Raw genomic sequence first — 17437 nt, 5'->3', positions numbered from 1 at the left:
GCATAAACAAGCCCCGCGGACGAACCATTCGATAAAATCCTCAGTCAAAAACGTACCGAACGAAGAAAAATCCAATACTTAATGAGTTAAGATAGGCGCAATTCAGACAAAAAGATGACTCCGAACATTGGATCATCCCTTGCTAGATAAAATGACATAACATACATTCGGATAAAAGAATGAAGAAAACAATAGGGACTTTTGGGAAATACGCATTTCATATAAAAACAAGTCTTTACATTTGGACTTTTCACACAAGTGAAAAGCGAAAACAAAATAAAAAATAAAGGCTCATACAGGCCCTGATCTACCCGGTATGGTTGGAACCGGAATTCTTAGAAACCGTCTGCTCGGAATCTTCAGACTCAGCATCGAGAGCTTTCTTGGCCCTCTCATCGATTCTTTGGCTTTGAGTATCCAGGCCTGGAGGTCCCCTAACCCCTTTTCAACCTCTTCGAGGGTAATCCTTCGAGATTTCCACCGCTCATACTCAACCAGAATCGTAGAACGAGCCTCGGCAGTCTGCGTGTCTTTGAGGGACTCATCTAGGTCGGCCTTGGCTTTTGTCAATTTTGCCTCTAGTTCGAATCTCTCTTCGAGAAGAACTATTTGAATTTGATTAGCCGACTCAAGCTCGGCCTAAAGCACATCATTGGCCTCTACAGCCTCCTCGAGTTTGCTCTTGAGCTCGTGACTAATCCGGGCTCGTTTCTCGGCTTTCTGTTCGACCACCCTTAACTTCTCGGATTCAAGCTGCTGATGCCTTTCTGCCATCCTCACGACATTGACCTTGACCGAGTCAAGTTCACTTCGAAGTTGGGAAATGGTGGCCTCGAGTTCACCAAGCCTTGAAATAACATGGGCATTGTCTCGGTTAAGACCGGCATTATCCGCTTCAAGGAGCCGTTTCTTTTCAACCATCTCGGCCAACTCGGCCTTCAAGCGAAGATTTTCAGCCTTTGCCGCATTGAGCTCGGGTTGAAGGTTGGGAAGAGCAGCGGCCCGGCTCAGTTGGTCTTCTTTTTCCTGCAGGAGGAGTTGGACCTTCTCCGTTTCTTGGCCCTGGGCATCCAACTGGCCTTTTAAGTCGTCAACCTCGTGCTGGGCACGGACAAAGCCCTCATTAACAAGCACAACACTCTGCAGAAGAAGAGGCAAATCGAGTTAAGAAATTGAATAAAAGAGAGTCGAAAATCGCACATCAATATTATGGAAAGATGAGCGTAAAGTTTACCCGGTTGCCCGCACGCATGCCTTCGTTTATAAGGCACTGCCAAGGAACCCCGACCATCTTTCTCTTGTCCGAATCTGAAATAAGAGGCCTTAGATAACTTACTACTCCCACAGGCCGGGATAAAAAGCTACAATCCTCGGGGACGGTGATCACGGCCGACCTCGTCCTTCTCGGTTCTACACAGAGGCTCGGGAAAATACCTACAAGGGAATCCCTCGCGCCCGTATCAGTGGACCGGCTAGCCGCCCTCGTGGCTCGAGGAATAGGAAGATGTCCGAACCCAGCTGCTTCCCCGGTTGCTGGAGGAGTATCCGAGAACATGTCATCGAGGTTATCAGACCTCGAAGCAGGAGTAGGAGAAACCGGAACGGCTCCAGCAGCCTCGATAGCTGTAGGTACATTAGATGTAGTATCTTGGTCGCCACTGGGCAGTGGACTGGTAACCATTGTAGCCTCTTCACCAAGGGTGCCTCTTCGGACGAAGCATCACCTGAAATGTCGATAAATTCAATGGACCTCAGAGGAATCGAAAAAAGAACATCTTCTTCCCCACCTATGTTCGGGGTGGAATGGTAGTTCCTTCCTCAGTTGTAAACGAGGGCGGAATGGTTATTTCTTTCTCCGGAATGGATTCGACCGAGGGGCCCGCACCAACCCTTCGAATAATAATATCGAGCTCGAATTCATCCCTCATGGTCCTAACAACACTTCTCGCTCTCTTCTTTTTGGCCGAAGGCTTTCTCTGTCTCTTTCCGGCTGCAGCAATGAGCCGGGATGTCCCTTCCGTATCAAATTCGGGAGCCGGTGCGGCAGGCTCGGCCTTTGATTCAGGCCTTGGTTCCACCGAGCCCTTGAGCAAGCCTGAATACCAAAGGAGTTATAGAAAGAAAAAGCAAAACGAGAGGACGCAATAAGTAATGAATCAAGGGGAAAATTACCATGATTTTGGGCAACCCACCGGCCACGGGACAGGTCCCCCCAATGTCCGTTCACCATGACGGTGTTGGCTAATGATTGCCCCGACCCACTCAGGAAGGTTCCGGACAGCTAAAGGTATCCATGCCTCGGCTAAAAAAATAAAATAATAATAATAATAATTCGCATGTGCGTGAAAGAGAGCAAATTTGGACAAAGTGTAGAGGTAAGACAATTATAGAGAGGAAACAAATAAGAAACTTATGTCTATTGTTCCACTTTTCCGGAAAGGGCATGTGATCAGCCAGAATAATGTCTGCAGTCCGCACCCGGACATAACGTTCCAACCATGCTCGATCTCTATCCTCGTCGAGTTTGGAAAGAATCGGGTTCCGACCTCATTTAGCGACCTTTATCACGCCCCGTCGGAAGATTCTCGGAGAATACAACCGGATGAAGTGCGCTAACGTGAGTTCCCTTTTTGTGTTATTGGCCAGTAGGCGGAGGCAGGCCACGATCCTCCAGATAATCGGCCCAATTTGGGCCAAGGTCACATTGTACGTCCGACACATCTCGAGAATGACCGGATCAATTGGAGGATCGAGTTTGAGCATGAACGGATACGTGTAAACGTACAGAAACCCTTCTCTGTAGTCGCCGATGGACTCATTGGGCCCGGGAGCGAACACTTGCACCGGATGCTTATCCCATTCACAATCGGACCGGACCTGAGGGAGGAGATCCTCAGTAATAGACGAAGGGCATCGCCTTACGTCGAAACCCCTGTCCGCGATGGGTGATGGCTTCTCGACGTCAAATTCATGGTTGTAATTGGGCTTGGACGGTATTATGTCCAGGGAAGTCGGTTCCACGAAGGTCTTACCTTTAGGTTTTGAAACAGGCTCGGCTCCCGGAGAAGAAACCGAGGGAACGTCCTGGGAAGTAGATTCGGTGTTGGCAGACATTTTGAAGATGAAAGAGTATGAAAATTTGGGAATTTGAAGTGGCAGATGAAAATTTCACGACAAGAACAAAACAATGAAAGAAGAAATATTAGGAGTGGAGACCCAATTTGATCTTTGATGCAAGAAATTTTTGAAGATTTAGTTAGCAAATAAGAAGATAGCAAAGAGGCTTTTACGATCAAGAAGTAAGAAGTAGAGTGTGAAGAGAATGTGAAGTGAAAGTGAGATTGAAAATGAAAAAATGAAGCTGTTATGAGCCTTATATAGGCGTTAGACTGTAGCGGATACAAACAACGGCCAATCAAGAAGCGACACGTGTCCCACATTCAATGCAATGTGATATGAAGTGACGTGGGTTAAGGCGGTTCCCGAGGTCGACCACTCGGGACGAGACACGTGGCCGATGTCAGAAGGACGTGACATAACTGTTCCCACCAAATTTGAAGATAAGAACGAGCTTATGGAACCACCGGTTTTGGGATTTATCCACTTCTCGTTACTTCGGCAAAACTGCGATCCGGAAAGTGTGGGGACTAGCTGTATACGGTAAAAACCGGGTCAATGTATGACCGGTGAGTCCGGAGCCGAGGGTAAGTCCAAATGAGCACGAGCATGTTGGGTCTTTTCCTCACATCGGGATATCGTACCGGATGCAGCTGACCCGAGACACGAAAAACGTGTCCGTTGATCCGGGTATGCCGATCCAAACTCATCGTGTCCGTTAGTCCGGTTAACCGGTTGCGATGTTGCCACGTGTCAGGAAACCGTTCTGCCATTTTGTACTGACGACCGTACGGGTGTCAGACCGTACGGTCCTACCTTATCTTTTTTAGGGTTTTTTTATTCTTAAGGGCTTTTGCATTGAATTCAAGGCCCATAAGACATACCTATAAATAGAGGACATTCTCCCACTTTTGGGGTTAGCTTTTCAAATCCAACATTGTAATAGAAAAAATATATTGAAGCTTTCTCTCTCTCTCTTTCTGTGTTATTGGTCCGGATTTGTGGTGTTATTTAGCTTATCCATTCAGTAAAATATATTATTCAATATATATATATTTGGCATAAACGACATATATATATATATACTGTAACAAACGAATCTATTGTCACTTCCGTCAACCAAATAGATTAAAATTCATCCACATATTCTATACCTCACTTACAAATTTAATTGTTACCAAATTCGGGGTAAACAACTATACTGTTGCCAAACAAGTTTAGCATATATGAATAAAAAGATTCTTATCATTAGGCATGTTATTATCGAAGTTCATAAAGTCCTCTATTTTTGGATAAGATTCAATGAGTCATATCTCCCATTATGCAACCACCTTCATTTCCTTCTGATGCATAATAATTCACATTTTAAGTTATCAAACTTAGGATAGAAGAAGTATCACTAGTCAGCTACTGCTTATCAATTTTGTATATGGCCAGCTCTTTCATAACCTACTCATACTTTGCTGAAAAACTTATGACCGAAGTAAGCTATTATTTAAATCAATTCATTAAAATAATATTTTTTTAATTTTTTTTACAAAACTAGAATAAACGTATTAGGTAAAATTTTATTTAAAAAATCTAACGGGCAAAAAAGTTAGTGGTTGACGGTGTTAAAGGATAATACGTACTTGTGAATAACATTTTACCCTTAATACGTAACTGAGAGTAACGACTCTAAGAATTCGTGCATGAACAACTTTTGTACGAAATCTGACAATGATTGATTTTAAAGTCGTAACCCAAAGTTACGAATTCAGGCTAAAACGTAACCGACAGTAACGTTTCTACAATGATCCAGTGAGATGAGTTTAATATTTTGATTTCAAAAGAATGAGATAGATCATTGTCATCCAGTGAACTTATGACAGTGCATGCTAAAAGAATTATAAAAAAGATAAATACGTCATATTTCATTTTATTTGTATTAATTTAATTAGATACAGAATTTTAAGAAAATAAAAAAACTTTTAAATTTTGTGGTTTTAATAAATATATTATAATACTTCTTATATAACTTTAAACCTATTATGTTATATGTCGAAATAAAAATAATAGTATTAAATATAAAAAGTGCATTTAAAGAAAATACATAAATTGTCATCATAATTTTAATGTGAATTACAATTCAACGATAAAATATGTATTAATGTACATGTAGTTTTCTATGACGTATATAAGCGAGATATCATACGTATAAAACCAATCAAAATTCTTATGCAAAAACTTGAGTTTTTTTTTACTACAAGTATAATTGATTGGACAAATTTTCTTAAATATCTATAACTAAGACCAAATTCACTGTCAATTTTTTTTTAAAGTATATAAACTTTCCAAATAAAGGAACACTCTCAAACACCATATACATAATATGTTCTAAATATTGGCGGAGCTATGATTTAAAATTTCGGCATTATGAACTCATCATCAAATGGACAGCTCGTTTTACTAATTGGTTTACAATTCAAATGGCTATAATAAAAGTGATCTATCTCATTCTTTCGAGCCCAAATGATTAAACTCGCTCACTGGATCATTGTAAAAACGTTACTGTCAGTTACGTTTTAGCCTGAAATCGTTACTTTGGGTTACGACTTTAAAATCAATCAATGTCAGATTTTGTACAAAAGTTGGCCGTGCCTGGATTCTTAGAGTCGTTACTCTCAGTTACGTATTAATGATAAAATGTTACTCACAAGTACGTATTATCCTTTAACACCGTCAACCACTAACTTTTTTGCCTTTAAATTTTTGAAATAAAATAATGTCTAATACGTTACTGCGGAGTACGTTTATTCTAGTTCTGTAAATTTTCAAAAAAATATATTATTTTGATAAATTGGTTTAAATAATGGCTTACTTGGGTCAAAAATTCAAACTTATTAGAGTACAATAGAAAAAGGAGAATAAATAACTCATGTAGAAATGAATATTATTGAAAGTTGAAAAGAGGAACCATGTCTAGCTTGCTTCCATATGCCATTTGCACCGAGTATGAGAATGTCATGTTTAATTTATTATGTACATTTTATAAAATCATAAAGTAACGTTCTTTCCTTGTGATATATTTGAGATAATGGAAATCTAATTTCCACTATATTTCCTAAAATTTCTAGTTCCTGTTGGCTCTTTATTTGCTGGTCCTGAGTCACTATCTTAATTAACCTGGCTAATTCATTTTATTTTGAGCATAATTCACTCTCACAATCGATAGGATAGCAAAATAACCGGCCTAGAAACACGTTGAGGGATGGGGCTCCTCTTCATTTCTACTCTCTCCATTTTCCCCAAGTTCCTATTTGGATGAAAGACACATGTCATAGTTAATAATTAATGGTTGAGATCTAATTTCCCAAATCAAGGTCCCAACCATAGTTAGAATAACAAATATTTTCTTTATTTACTCTAAAAAATTTGACAATCCCAAAATTCTAATTAAAACATTATCTCACCCATAATTTTTTTTTCTTTTCCTATTTATTATGCGCTCTTCCTTTTTTTTTTTTTTTTTTTTTTTTTTTTTTTTTTTTGCTTCTTTTGAACAATTTTTTTTCTGTACAGTTCTTCTTAATTTTCCCCCCTACGTCCATCTGGATATGTTCCCAATTTTTTTTTTTTTGTATACTTCATGCTTTAATTTTAATTCAAGAAAAGAAAATTTATAAGTCATTTATATGACACGTAATAAATAGGAAAGAAAGAAAATTTTAGGATTAATTTATAGGTGAGATAATGTTTTAGCTAGAATTTTGAGATTGTCAAATCTTTTTAGAGTAAATAAAGAAAATATTTGTTATTCTAACTATGGTTGGGACCTTGATTTGGGAAATTAGATCTCAACCATTAATTATTAACTATGACATGTGTCTTTCATCCAAATAGGAACTTGGGGAAAATGGAGAGAGTAGAAATGAAGAGGAGCCCCATCCCACATTGAGGCCACTTAAGTATTAGTAACTCTTCGAGCCTAATAAAATATTTTGAAGACATGTCTGGACTAAAAAAGAAAGAAAAAAGAAAAAAGAAAAAAGAAAAAAGAAAAAAAGAGACAAGGTTAGTAAAAGTTTCATTTCTTACTAACCTAGGTTATAACTAAATTATATTGCATAATCACTGGTTGATGGGCTATTAAGTACTATAAATATAAGTTTCCACCACAAGATGAAGAAAAATTCAAGCTGAAAAATATCAAGGGCCTTAAAATTCATAACACTGGGTATAATTAGATCAAATTGTTGATAAGCTTTCAATGATTTGAAAAGGCATCTTCACGTATTATTTTTATTTTTCAAAATACGCGGTGGCATTTAAGGATCAAAGAGAAATATTGCATATTTATTACTATTTGATTCTAAGAATATGAACATGTAGTCTATGTCAGCGTTTGTTTGTTTTCCAAACCCTTTGGTACCTCCAATCATACGGAGCCAAGTATATTATTATTCCAAGATACCAACATTACCATGACAACATCCTTACATGTTGGAATGAGACTTCTCATTAAAAAACGTTCTAAACCAATGGCTTTAAAAAGTCAACACATTCAAAATGATGCAAGATGTCCAATTCATCTTTGGATTAAGTTACCAGCTCAAAAAGCTAAACTTCCCGTTTGGTCATCCAAATTATACTCTTTTCCAAGGTTTAACTTACGACTCAAACATCCTTAGGCTTCTACTTGGAAATTAAGATCATAAATTGATTGTCTATAAGCTGAGGTGTTAAGGTGAAGAAATAAAATGCAGTCAGCAATCTTTTGTTACCATTTTAAAAAAATAAATTTTGTTAAAAAGAGGACAAATCAACCTTTTATTAAATAATTAGAGTTTACGTATGCTAATCCTACTAGGTACAACTCAGATGCCCCTTAAAGTGAATCTTGGGGTAGTCTCAAATAATCTATCACAATTAAGAAAGTGAATTATTGAACCTGAATGAGAATTTTTCTCTTCCTTGGGAGCCACAACAATTATTCCAGAATATATTAATCCCATTTTCAACTCCTTGAAAAGGTCTAAGAATCTCTTTATATAAAGGATTCTCTTTCTGCACAAATAAGGGGGAAAAAAAAAAAAGAATAGAAAAGAGCAGTTGACACACAATGGGTATCTGCATATCCACTGCATCTTTAGAGATTCATGCTGTTGATTTTAGCAATGAAAATGTGGTTCATTATCAAGACAACAACAATGGGTACCAACAAGTTGGTTCTGTTTTTTCTCAACAAGGAAGCAAAGGACTTAATCAAGACTCTGCTATTCTCTATCAGGTTTGTCATCAATCCTCTTTCATTTGCATGTCCAGTGAGTTTTATTACTGAACTGAAAGGTATGTTCAAATTCATTATATGGGGTACCTAAAAATGGAAACTTTCGTTTTATGGCAGGGGTATGGTGTAGAAAATGGAGCTTTCGGAGGAGTTTTCGATGGGCATGGAGAGAATGGACATATAGTCAGCAAGTTAGTTGTGAATAAGCTGCCATCTTTGCTTCTGAAACAGATAGCCTCTCTGCCAAAGATCACTTCTCTGGGCAAGAATTTTAACAAGTGGAAAGAGGCTTTTCTGAGTTCCTTTAAGTTGATGGACAAAGATATTAGAAGTATAGAGAAATTGGACTGTTCTTGCAGTGGAACAACTGCTGTGGTTGCTATAAGACAGGTAATGAGAAAGTCTTTCTCTGATCATTCAGAGATCAGAACGTCATTTAGATTTCAGCAAAGGTTTTGGAGAATCTAATATAGAAATGTTTTATATCTTAGAGGAGGATGATCTGATTATCGCTAATCTTGGTGATTCTAGAGCTGTACTAGGAAGAAAGTCGGAGGAGGGAGTAATTGAGGCTGTTCAGTTAACTACTGATTTGAAGCCTAGCCTGCCTTGTAAGACTCTTAATTCTTCCTGACTATTGACATTATACTTGGCACAGTTCAGTCCCAAAATGTACTTACTGAACTGTTTGATGCAGATGAAGCAGAAAGAATAAGAAATTGTGATGGCAGAGTGCTAGCACTTCAAGAAGAGCCACATATAAAGAGAGTGTGGTTACCCCATGAAGATGTTCCCGGATTAGCCATGTCTAGAGCTTTTGGAGATTTCATGCTCAAAAACTATGGCATAATCTCCAAGCCTGATGTCTCCTATCACCATATATCTCCCCATGATCAGTTTCTCGTTCTAGCAACCGATGGGGTAAGCCTACTTTAACTATGTACTACTCCTATTATTTATTCTGTTTGAGGTCATCTTTTCTCTGTTTCTACAACACCTGACCTATCCTTTTTAATTGTAAAATAGGTGTGGGATGTGCTGAGCAACGACCAAGTTGTGTCAATAGTATGTGCAGCAAATAATGCAGCCGCAGCCTCAGAGGCAGTGGTACAGGCTTAGATGAATGGAAACAGAAGTTTCCTAACAGCAAGAGAGATGATTGCACTGCAATCTGCCTGTTCTTGCATCAACAAGCACCTCTGCAGAATAGTACTTGAAGCCAAAGCTATACACAAGTTCATTGTGCTTAAACGTAATCGACTATCTGACGTGCTGGAGTTGCGACAGTTTTGGGTGATGCTATTTCTATTTAGCAGTGTAGATACACGTAAACGACTATCTGTCAGATTTTAAGTTCAATGTAGAAATTTTGGAGACTACAAAGTCGTGAGATGAAAGTAAAGCGTTTTCTTTTGCTTTTTGAAAAACATATACAAACATTTTGTTTACATATTGCGCAGTCATTTATTTGATAAGACCCTTCAGGTCGAGCAATAAAAAAGGAGAAAGAGAAACCGAAAAATGAAAGGAGCTGCTTCACCATATCATTACTTGTTATCGACAAAAATCGAAAACCTTAGGCACCAGGCAATACTTCAAAATTATGGCCAAGATTTTTGAAGTTTTAATCAAAAGAATATACAGACAAAAATCAAACCTTAATGCTAGCAATCAATACGACTTGCTTCTCTCCACTGTTCTAAAAAAATTGCTATACTTTAATCTGATTTGGAACAATTTCAGGCCACTGCAAAGATATGTATTTACTCTTTTGAATTAGATGGAAAAAAACGACAGGGAAGAGAATGGATGCAAAAGTTCACAAGTGAAATTCAGCTTGAAATCCCGTCATATCAGGCTTTTAAAAAATCAAATTGATTCATTTATCAGATTCCCTAGTCTAAGCTGATCGCCATTTGCAACTCACATCAACTCTATACATCTTTCAGATCACCTTATCCCAGCATATTATACGAGCTATTCTCAAAACAAGCTTCTTTATTTTGGAGCAGTTCTTGCTTGAGCTTATCCTACTTAAATTGCTTCTGATATCTTTTTTTTTTTTTTTTTTGGGGATGAAGCATTAATGAACATGGGTATATACACATAATATGAGAACAAAGGATCGGCGATTGAAATTATGTATGCAACTGTGTACAAAACACAGCATGCTGTGCTGGAAAGATCACTAACATTACGAGAAACAGCTCCATGAGGCCTTTATTAAAGGTTTATTTATTCTTTTGTTTGATGGAAGGTAGAAAAAAAACCTTCAGCATTGTCGAAAATAATCATGCTTACTGAACCTGATGATGGAATTCATGATCTTCCAGGTTTGTGATAAAAGTGTCACATGCACAGGGGACAAATATAAACTAAATAAACAGTAAAGAATTATGACCCACCTCAAACTCCTTCCCTTTCAACATTATCTCTTTGTATGCATTTAGATCTCGCACTTCAAGGATTCTCCATAATATTCCAACCACCTGTTCGGAAACGCCTGCCATCGACCTGTAAATTTTACAGCAGCATCATCAACTAATCAAAACTGGAAACCATGAAAGGGAAACTCAAGAATCATATAAAAATGGTCTCAACAAACAAGATTCTCTTTGAGAAAGAGGACAGCAAAATAGGAAACTTATATGGAAAGTGCTAGATTTCAGCAAAGCATGAGACTGGAGGTTGAAAATGGGAACAGAATCAGGTTTCGGACAAATTTATGGTTAAGGGGAGGAGAATTAAGCTTGTTACCAATAAAATTTGTACAGTTGCATAATGTTAGGTGAATCTCACAAATGGTCACACAACTATACAACTGTAGTTTGTTTTGCACCAAAGTCACTCAATTTTCTTTTGTAACTTACAAGTCGCAAACACGGTAGCCTTGGTGGCCAAATGGTGCACGAGTGCAACAAAACTATGTTTATTCAATTTACGATAAAAACAAACTCAAATAAAATCCATCTATAGGTTTGAATATTGTTCAAGTTGGAACGAACTCACAAATAGAGAGCAAGTACTTTGCCTTTGATCTTTTTATCATGCTTGATGCTTCCAAATAGCAACCCTATAAAATCTACAAATGGCAAATACACTATACTGACTACAAATAAACATGTAGAAACAGAGAAAATAGAGATGAACCAATTAAAACCGTCGAATGCGGATAGCAATGTCTTGTGATGAGCGCCTAAACAGTGGGGTTTCATTTTCACGTTTACCCTATTTTGGGCTGGTCCTGAATTTTTGCTCCCCGTAACAAAATCTTTTCATGAAATAAGTTTATGTTTTCACACCATGATATTTCATAAATTATGCTCCGCATTTTAAATTTTTTTTATGTCTAAACAACTTATTCCTCGACAAGCATCACTTCGATTTTGACAGACAAAACAGGTAACTGGAGATTTATATACTTCGAACTAGGCTTCGGTTTGGGCCATTTGAACAAAGTAGCTGTTGGCTTAACCCATTAATTGGGCTGGATTTGGTAAGTGAATAGCTTAGTCTAGGCCCATTACTCTACATCCCTGTCTTTTGGCCGAAGTGCACACATATCTGAATTTGAGACCACAATTTAAGTCATACCTGTAATTTGTAAGGATTTTTTAAATCTATCCACTTTGAAACAACTTTAAACACGCAGTGTCTGAAATTTCATATGATTGAAGACTAGGCACGTATAACTGAATTTCAGTCATTTTACCTTGAACTTTAGGCACATATCGATGAAGTTCAATCATTTTTGTATGAACTTCAGACAGCTGTCTGAACTCAGTCATATGTGACTTTGGATTTTTTTATAGGTTTTGTCAAAGCCTAACTTCAAACACCGCATGTCTGAAGTTATTCTGGAATGGATAAATGTGCAAAACAAATTTTAAAATAATAAGTACATGTTAGATAGTGATGTCCAAATAAGATACCTCGTGGAATTTTTACCTTTCTTTTCCTAAAACTTCTTCAAGCTTTTGCACGAATTTCCCTTCAAATGCACTGGTCTTTAATTTTTGTCCTTATATCTGTGGTTTTTAATTTTTTTTCCCTTACCACTTAATGAAATATCCAGACCTGTTTCGTGCAACATAAGTTTTATAACATTTATCTTCGAAAACTAAACTATTGTGAGGTCAGGGGCGGATCCACGTTCAAGTGAGGGTGTTCACCCGAACACCCTCGGCAAAAAATTACAGTGTATATAGGGTAAATTTTCTGTATTTATGTGCATATATTAACTTTTGAACACCCTCAGCAAAAAATTATAGTGTCTATTTAGTTTTTTTTTTTTTTTTTTTTTTTTTTTTCTGAACACCCTGAATGAAAATCCTGGATCCGTCACTGTGTGAGGTATTACGTTACTTCACCTACAGATGCCCCCAATTTATAAGTATAAACAGAGAAAAGCTCAACAGAGAAAAACATTAATCTCTGTTTATAGTTTTTTTTTTTTAATTAATGTTTACAATATATTCTTTTTCATCTTGTGCGGGTAACTTATGGTGGTTTTGCTATTTGTAACATTCAAAATTATTTTAATCCCTAATCTCCCCAATATTTGATTTCCTTGATTTGTACCGGTCCACTCCAATGGACAAAAAAGCGTACAATAACGATGTGATGACATGACAAAACTAGTATAATAAGTGACAAGAAATTTCTCGTACAGCAATGCATATTTGTATTGCAATTGTCAAATTCTTGACATATTTTCGTGAGTTCTTATGGTTGTTACCTTTGAATTCTACGTCGTCCACATCAGTCCCTTGGTACGTCTCTTATGTTGGCACAAAGGAGTTTGAGCTCCTATAAATTTCTCATGCACCAATATAATTCATAGAACTCAATAGTCCAATTCACCTATTTCTCTGTTTTCTTTGTTCACCACAAAACACAATACAATGATATTTAGGTACAATATTGGTCTCGTATTTCTTGTTGTGCTCTCAATTTGGGCCAGCATTGAAGGTCGTGGAATTTCTAGATTCTTAACTGAAGAAACGGTAGGGACCAAATGGGCTGTTCTAGTTGCTGGTTCTAATGGATGGTGGAATTACAGGCACCAGGTTCTCATTGATTCAAACTACATTTTTCTTTAAATTGTCTAGTTTTCTAATAAAAATAGTTTTGCAAATGCCATTATCAGCAACTATATAAATAATTGAACATCCCGTCACAAGTATAAATTACTAAATCATTCTTGTTCCGAGAACTGAGTGATGACTGATGGAGTTGCTATGTTTTATCATACAACTATAGTGTTTAATGTATTCTCATTTAAAACTCCTCTATTGCCCTACCCCTCCCAATTTATTTTAGAGAACATATTTTATATGCTTAAGAAGAGGTAAGTTACACGTACTTACAGGTTACAAATGCACTAGTAAAATTACAAATGCACTTTAGTCCTCTAGATGTAATATCTAAGAAAGTCCTCTAAGAAAATCATTTACACCATGTGACGGACTTTGTTTTAAAAATTAAATGCCCCTTCAACTTTGGATAATAGATATTTCCTCCCACATATCTCAAATGAGCTTTTTAAATGCCTAATTTGCCCTCTATATTAGCAACATATATCACCCCCTCTCTTTACTTTTTCAATATCATGATGATTTACTCTTTTCTAAAATCTATGTTATGGACTTACCTATATAATAAATAAATTTCATTTTCAAAATGACAAAAAATGAAAATAGGAATCAATTAAGCATATACATCATTGCATGGCATAGCGAAATCTGAATGTTATATCTTAATTTCTTTGGCCATTGAATGATTTCAGGCTGATGTGTGTCATGCTTATCAAATACTCAAGAAAGGGGGTCTTAAAGACGAGAATATCATTGTATTCATGTACGATGATATTGCCAACAATAGGGATAATCCCAGACCTGGAGTCATCATCAATAATCCACATGGCCAAGATGTTTACAATGGTGTTCCTAAGGTTAGTGTACTTTTTTCTCTTTCGAGCAATTCAATCCCTCTATTTTTTTTATAAGGTTGGAATTAATGTGTGCTAATGGGGTTATTATTTATGTTGAGGCAGGATTATATAGGTGAAGATGTTAATGCTGACAATTTTTACAATGTTATCCTTGCGAACAAAAGTGGTATAGTTGGGGGAAGTGGGAAAGTTTTGAACAGTGGTCCAAATGACCATATCTTCATCTACTATACCGATCATGGTGGCCCTGGTATTGTCTGTAAGTAGCTTCCTCACACATAGTGTTCCTCTGTACTTCAATCTGCTTAATCTTTTCTTAGTTTTCTGGTTTCAAATTGAGTCGTCATAATTAATTCACCTACAATTATCAGCAATGCCCACTGGAGTTGTCTATGCAAACGATCTGATAAACGTGTTGAAAAAGAAGCATGCTTCTGGAACGTATAGTAAACTGGTAACTTGCATCGTTGTTTCAGCTTTAAAAGGCCTTCGTTTCCTGGGACAAAAAGGAAAATAGTGAAATCCGAGGTGTAATTTTATGTTGGATGATGTTTTCAATCTTCAGGTGTTTTACTTAGAAGCTTGTGAGTCTGGAAGCATGTTTGATGGTCTTCTTCCCGAAGGTCTAAATATCTATGTCACGACTGCATCAAAACCCGATGAAAACAGTTGGGGAACATATTGTGGTATGAGTGGTAAAGGTGAACCCTGCTTGGTAGAGTGTCCCCCTCCCGAGTTTAATGGTGTTTGCCTGGGAGACTTGTATAGTGTTGCCTGGATGGAGGATAGGTATGGACAACTCTCTTGTGGTCATTTCTCCAATATGCAGAGAGAAATAAAGTGATAGTTGATGTAAAATTTATTGATGATAGATCAATTATCCCATGTGAGTTATATTTGTCAAAAGTCACTGCATATATATTTTTCCTCTTAACTCCCAGAAAGTGCAATAACTTAATCGAGATGAGTGTGCCAAGTAATTAAAGATTCTTGTACATATTTCATTAATTCTAGGATTAAAATTTAAAGATGAATTTGATTTTGTTATTACGTCAAACTTATTAACCGTCTGTATTTGTGAATAGTGATGTGCAAGATCGACATTCTGACAGTTTGGCAGGGCAGTATAGCCGGGTAAGAGCTTGTGCTGTACTTGCGGACAAACTGTGCATATGCTTTAATCAATTTGTTCAATTATACTAGTGTAAGATCAATTTATTTCGTGTTCTAAAGGGAGATTTATAATTTCACTGTGGACATGCTCATCAGGTTGCAAATAGAACTGCCGCCAACCTAACACATGGATCCCATGTCATGCAATATGGTGATATCGTGCTAAGTTCTGACGCTCTTTCCGAGTATATGGGCGTTGCTTCCTCAAACCACAGTCATGCCTCTGTGAATGCCATGTCATACTCGAAATCATCGTCAAGGAATGTGGGTCAACGCAGTGCTGAGATTTTCTATTTGTTTTCTAAAGTATGGTTCTATATCTCTTTTTAATTTGCAATAAAATCGATGAGAAATTCTTCTTCCAACACCACAAGATTTCGATTTGTTCTTTTTGAATGTTTCAGTACCAAGACGCTCCCGAAGGCTCTGCTGAGCATCTAGCCATTCGTGCGAGACTTATTGAAACTATTGCAAAGAGAAGTCAAGTGGATAATAGTGTAAAACATCTTGGAGAGCTTCTGTTTGGAGTTGAAAATGGTAATGAGGTACTACAGAGTGTTCGACCTGCTGGACAACCACTTGTTGACAATTGGGATTGCCTAAAATCATATGTAAGTAGTGAACCTAACTATAAAGGCCAAATTCTTTGTGGCACTTTAGTAGAATTTGTTTTTTCGTTCTTATGTCGAGAATGTGACTAGTCTTTTCACATGTATAGGTGAAGACGTTCGAGGCACATTGTGGAAAATTAACCCCGTACGGAAAGAAACACATACGTGGAATCGCCAACATCTGCAATGCTGGAATTGAGAGTGGGAAAATGGCTGATGCAACTGCACAAGCATGTCCTTGATAGTAAAGGGTACTCTTGGCAAAGATTAATGTATGCCACTAAGTTTGTTCATGGCTGCAAAATTTCACTTTCAATAGATAGCAACAATGAGAATAACATAAATGTTGAGTGTTGACAAGCACAATCTTATCTATATATAGTCGCCATGTAGTAAATTAAATAAAACTTTTTTCGGGTTCTTATTTATATGTAATTCTAAGTCTTCTTATTCTGGAACAATTTTGAATCAAAATCACGAAGGAAGACCAAGTCCAAATACCCAAAATTTTGAAATTGCCAAGTATAAATGATTTGCAACTTTCACATTTGATATAAATGTCATGTAATTCACGAAGAGAGAGAAAAAGAAAAAGGCAGAGAACATAAGCTCGACTTTCAAATACTCTTGGTTCTTCAGATTCAATTTCAAATACAAAATATTATATAAACACCTAACAATTTCATTATGCATGGCTTTCCTTATGAATAGAAAGTCTCAATCTTTTTCCTATACCGAACAAAGTAAAGGGAACCTAGAAAAAATTTATAATAACAAAATCAAGAATAAACGTATAAGGCAAGACATGCACATTAAAAAAATTAAAATCAAATGTATAAAAATGTAAAAATTAAATAGCCCCACAAATTATCGGGCAACATCTTTCTATTTTGTTCTTTTTACCATTCAAATGAAAAAGAAAATTATAAAATGGTTAAATCACACTATTGATTTGTGTCTCTGCAACTTATCATCTAACCAAGAATAGTAATTGTTATCATAAATGGAGCAAAATTTTAGTCTTTTCCTTTACGATAAATTTCAATATAATAAAATGTCTAACATAGTTGTTCTTTTTTAGAAATTTGTAAGCAACCTTTTGTCTGTTGGGACCATCCAAATCAAGAACGAGACATCACAGATTAACTTTTGCATTAAATTAACCTCAAACGAAGAAAATATAATCTATTGTTGTGCATAAATGTCTTCTTCCTTCAAATGAATCTCGATATCTTAATAAGATCGAACATAATTCAACTTTATTAATATCAATATTTTTCATTTCAACATGTTTTGACCATTCAAGTAAAACAC

The 17437-nt window shown here is 36.6% G+C and overlaps 2 protein-coding genes and 1 long non-coding RNA gene across 3 annotated transcripts; 2 read left to right on the top strand and 1 right to left on the bottom strand.

Annotated features, from left to right (window-relative positions):
* The first annotated feature begins 7773 nt into the window (after positions 1-7773).
* LOC132638379 (probable protein phosphatase 2C 72) lies at positions 7774-9789 on the top strand. Its single transcript, XM_060355286.1, has 5 exons — positions 7774-8386; positions 8504-8776; positions 8880-8997; positions 9084-9307; positions 9413-9789. Exons 1-5 carry the CDS (start codon positions 8219-8221, stop codon positions 9503-9505), a joined length of 876 nt encoding a protein of 291 aa, XP_060211269.1. The 5' UTR covers positions 7774-8218; the 3' UTR covers positions 9506-9789.
* An 811-nt stretch (positions 9790-10600) lies between these two features.
* On the bottom strand, positions 10601-11755 carry LOC132638380 (uncharacterized). The gene is made up of 2 exons (XR_009581702.1): positions 11537-11755; positions 10601-10900 (listed from the first exon to the last, which is right to left on the bottom strand). It is a non-coding gene; the product is annotated as an uncharacterized LOC132638380 (long non-coding RNA).
* Positions 11756-13257: 1502 nt separating this feature from the next.
* Positions 13258-16529, top strand: LOC132638378 (vacuolar-processing enzyme-like). Its single transcript, XM_060355285.1, has 9 exons — positions 13258-13455; positions 14175-14339; positions 14442-14598; positions 14711-14793; positions 14905-15128; positions 15425-15473; positions 15609-15818; positions 15917-16123; positions 16231-16529. Exons 1-9 carry the CDS (start codon positions 13291-13293, stop codon positions 16363-16365), a joined length of 1395 nt encoding a protein of 464 aa, XP_060211268.1. The 5' UTR covers positions 13258-13290; the 3' UTR covers positions 16366-16529.
* The last annotated feature ends 908 nt before the right edge of the window (positions 16530-17437 follow it).

This window comes from Lycium barbarum, chromosome 4 (genome assembly GCF_019175385.1).
Source record: "Lycium barbarum isolate Lr01 chromosome 4, ASM1917538v2, whole genome shotgun sequence".
NCBI lineage: Eukaryota > Viridiplantae > Streptophyta > Magnoliopsida > Solanales > Solanaceae > Lycium > Lycium barbarum.
The sequence above is the reverse complement of the archived record's forward strand: the minus strand, read 5'-3'. Positions and strand labels throughout refer to the sequence as shown.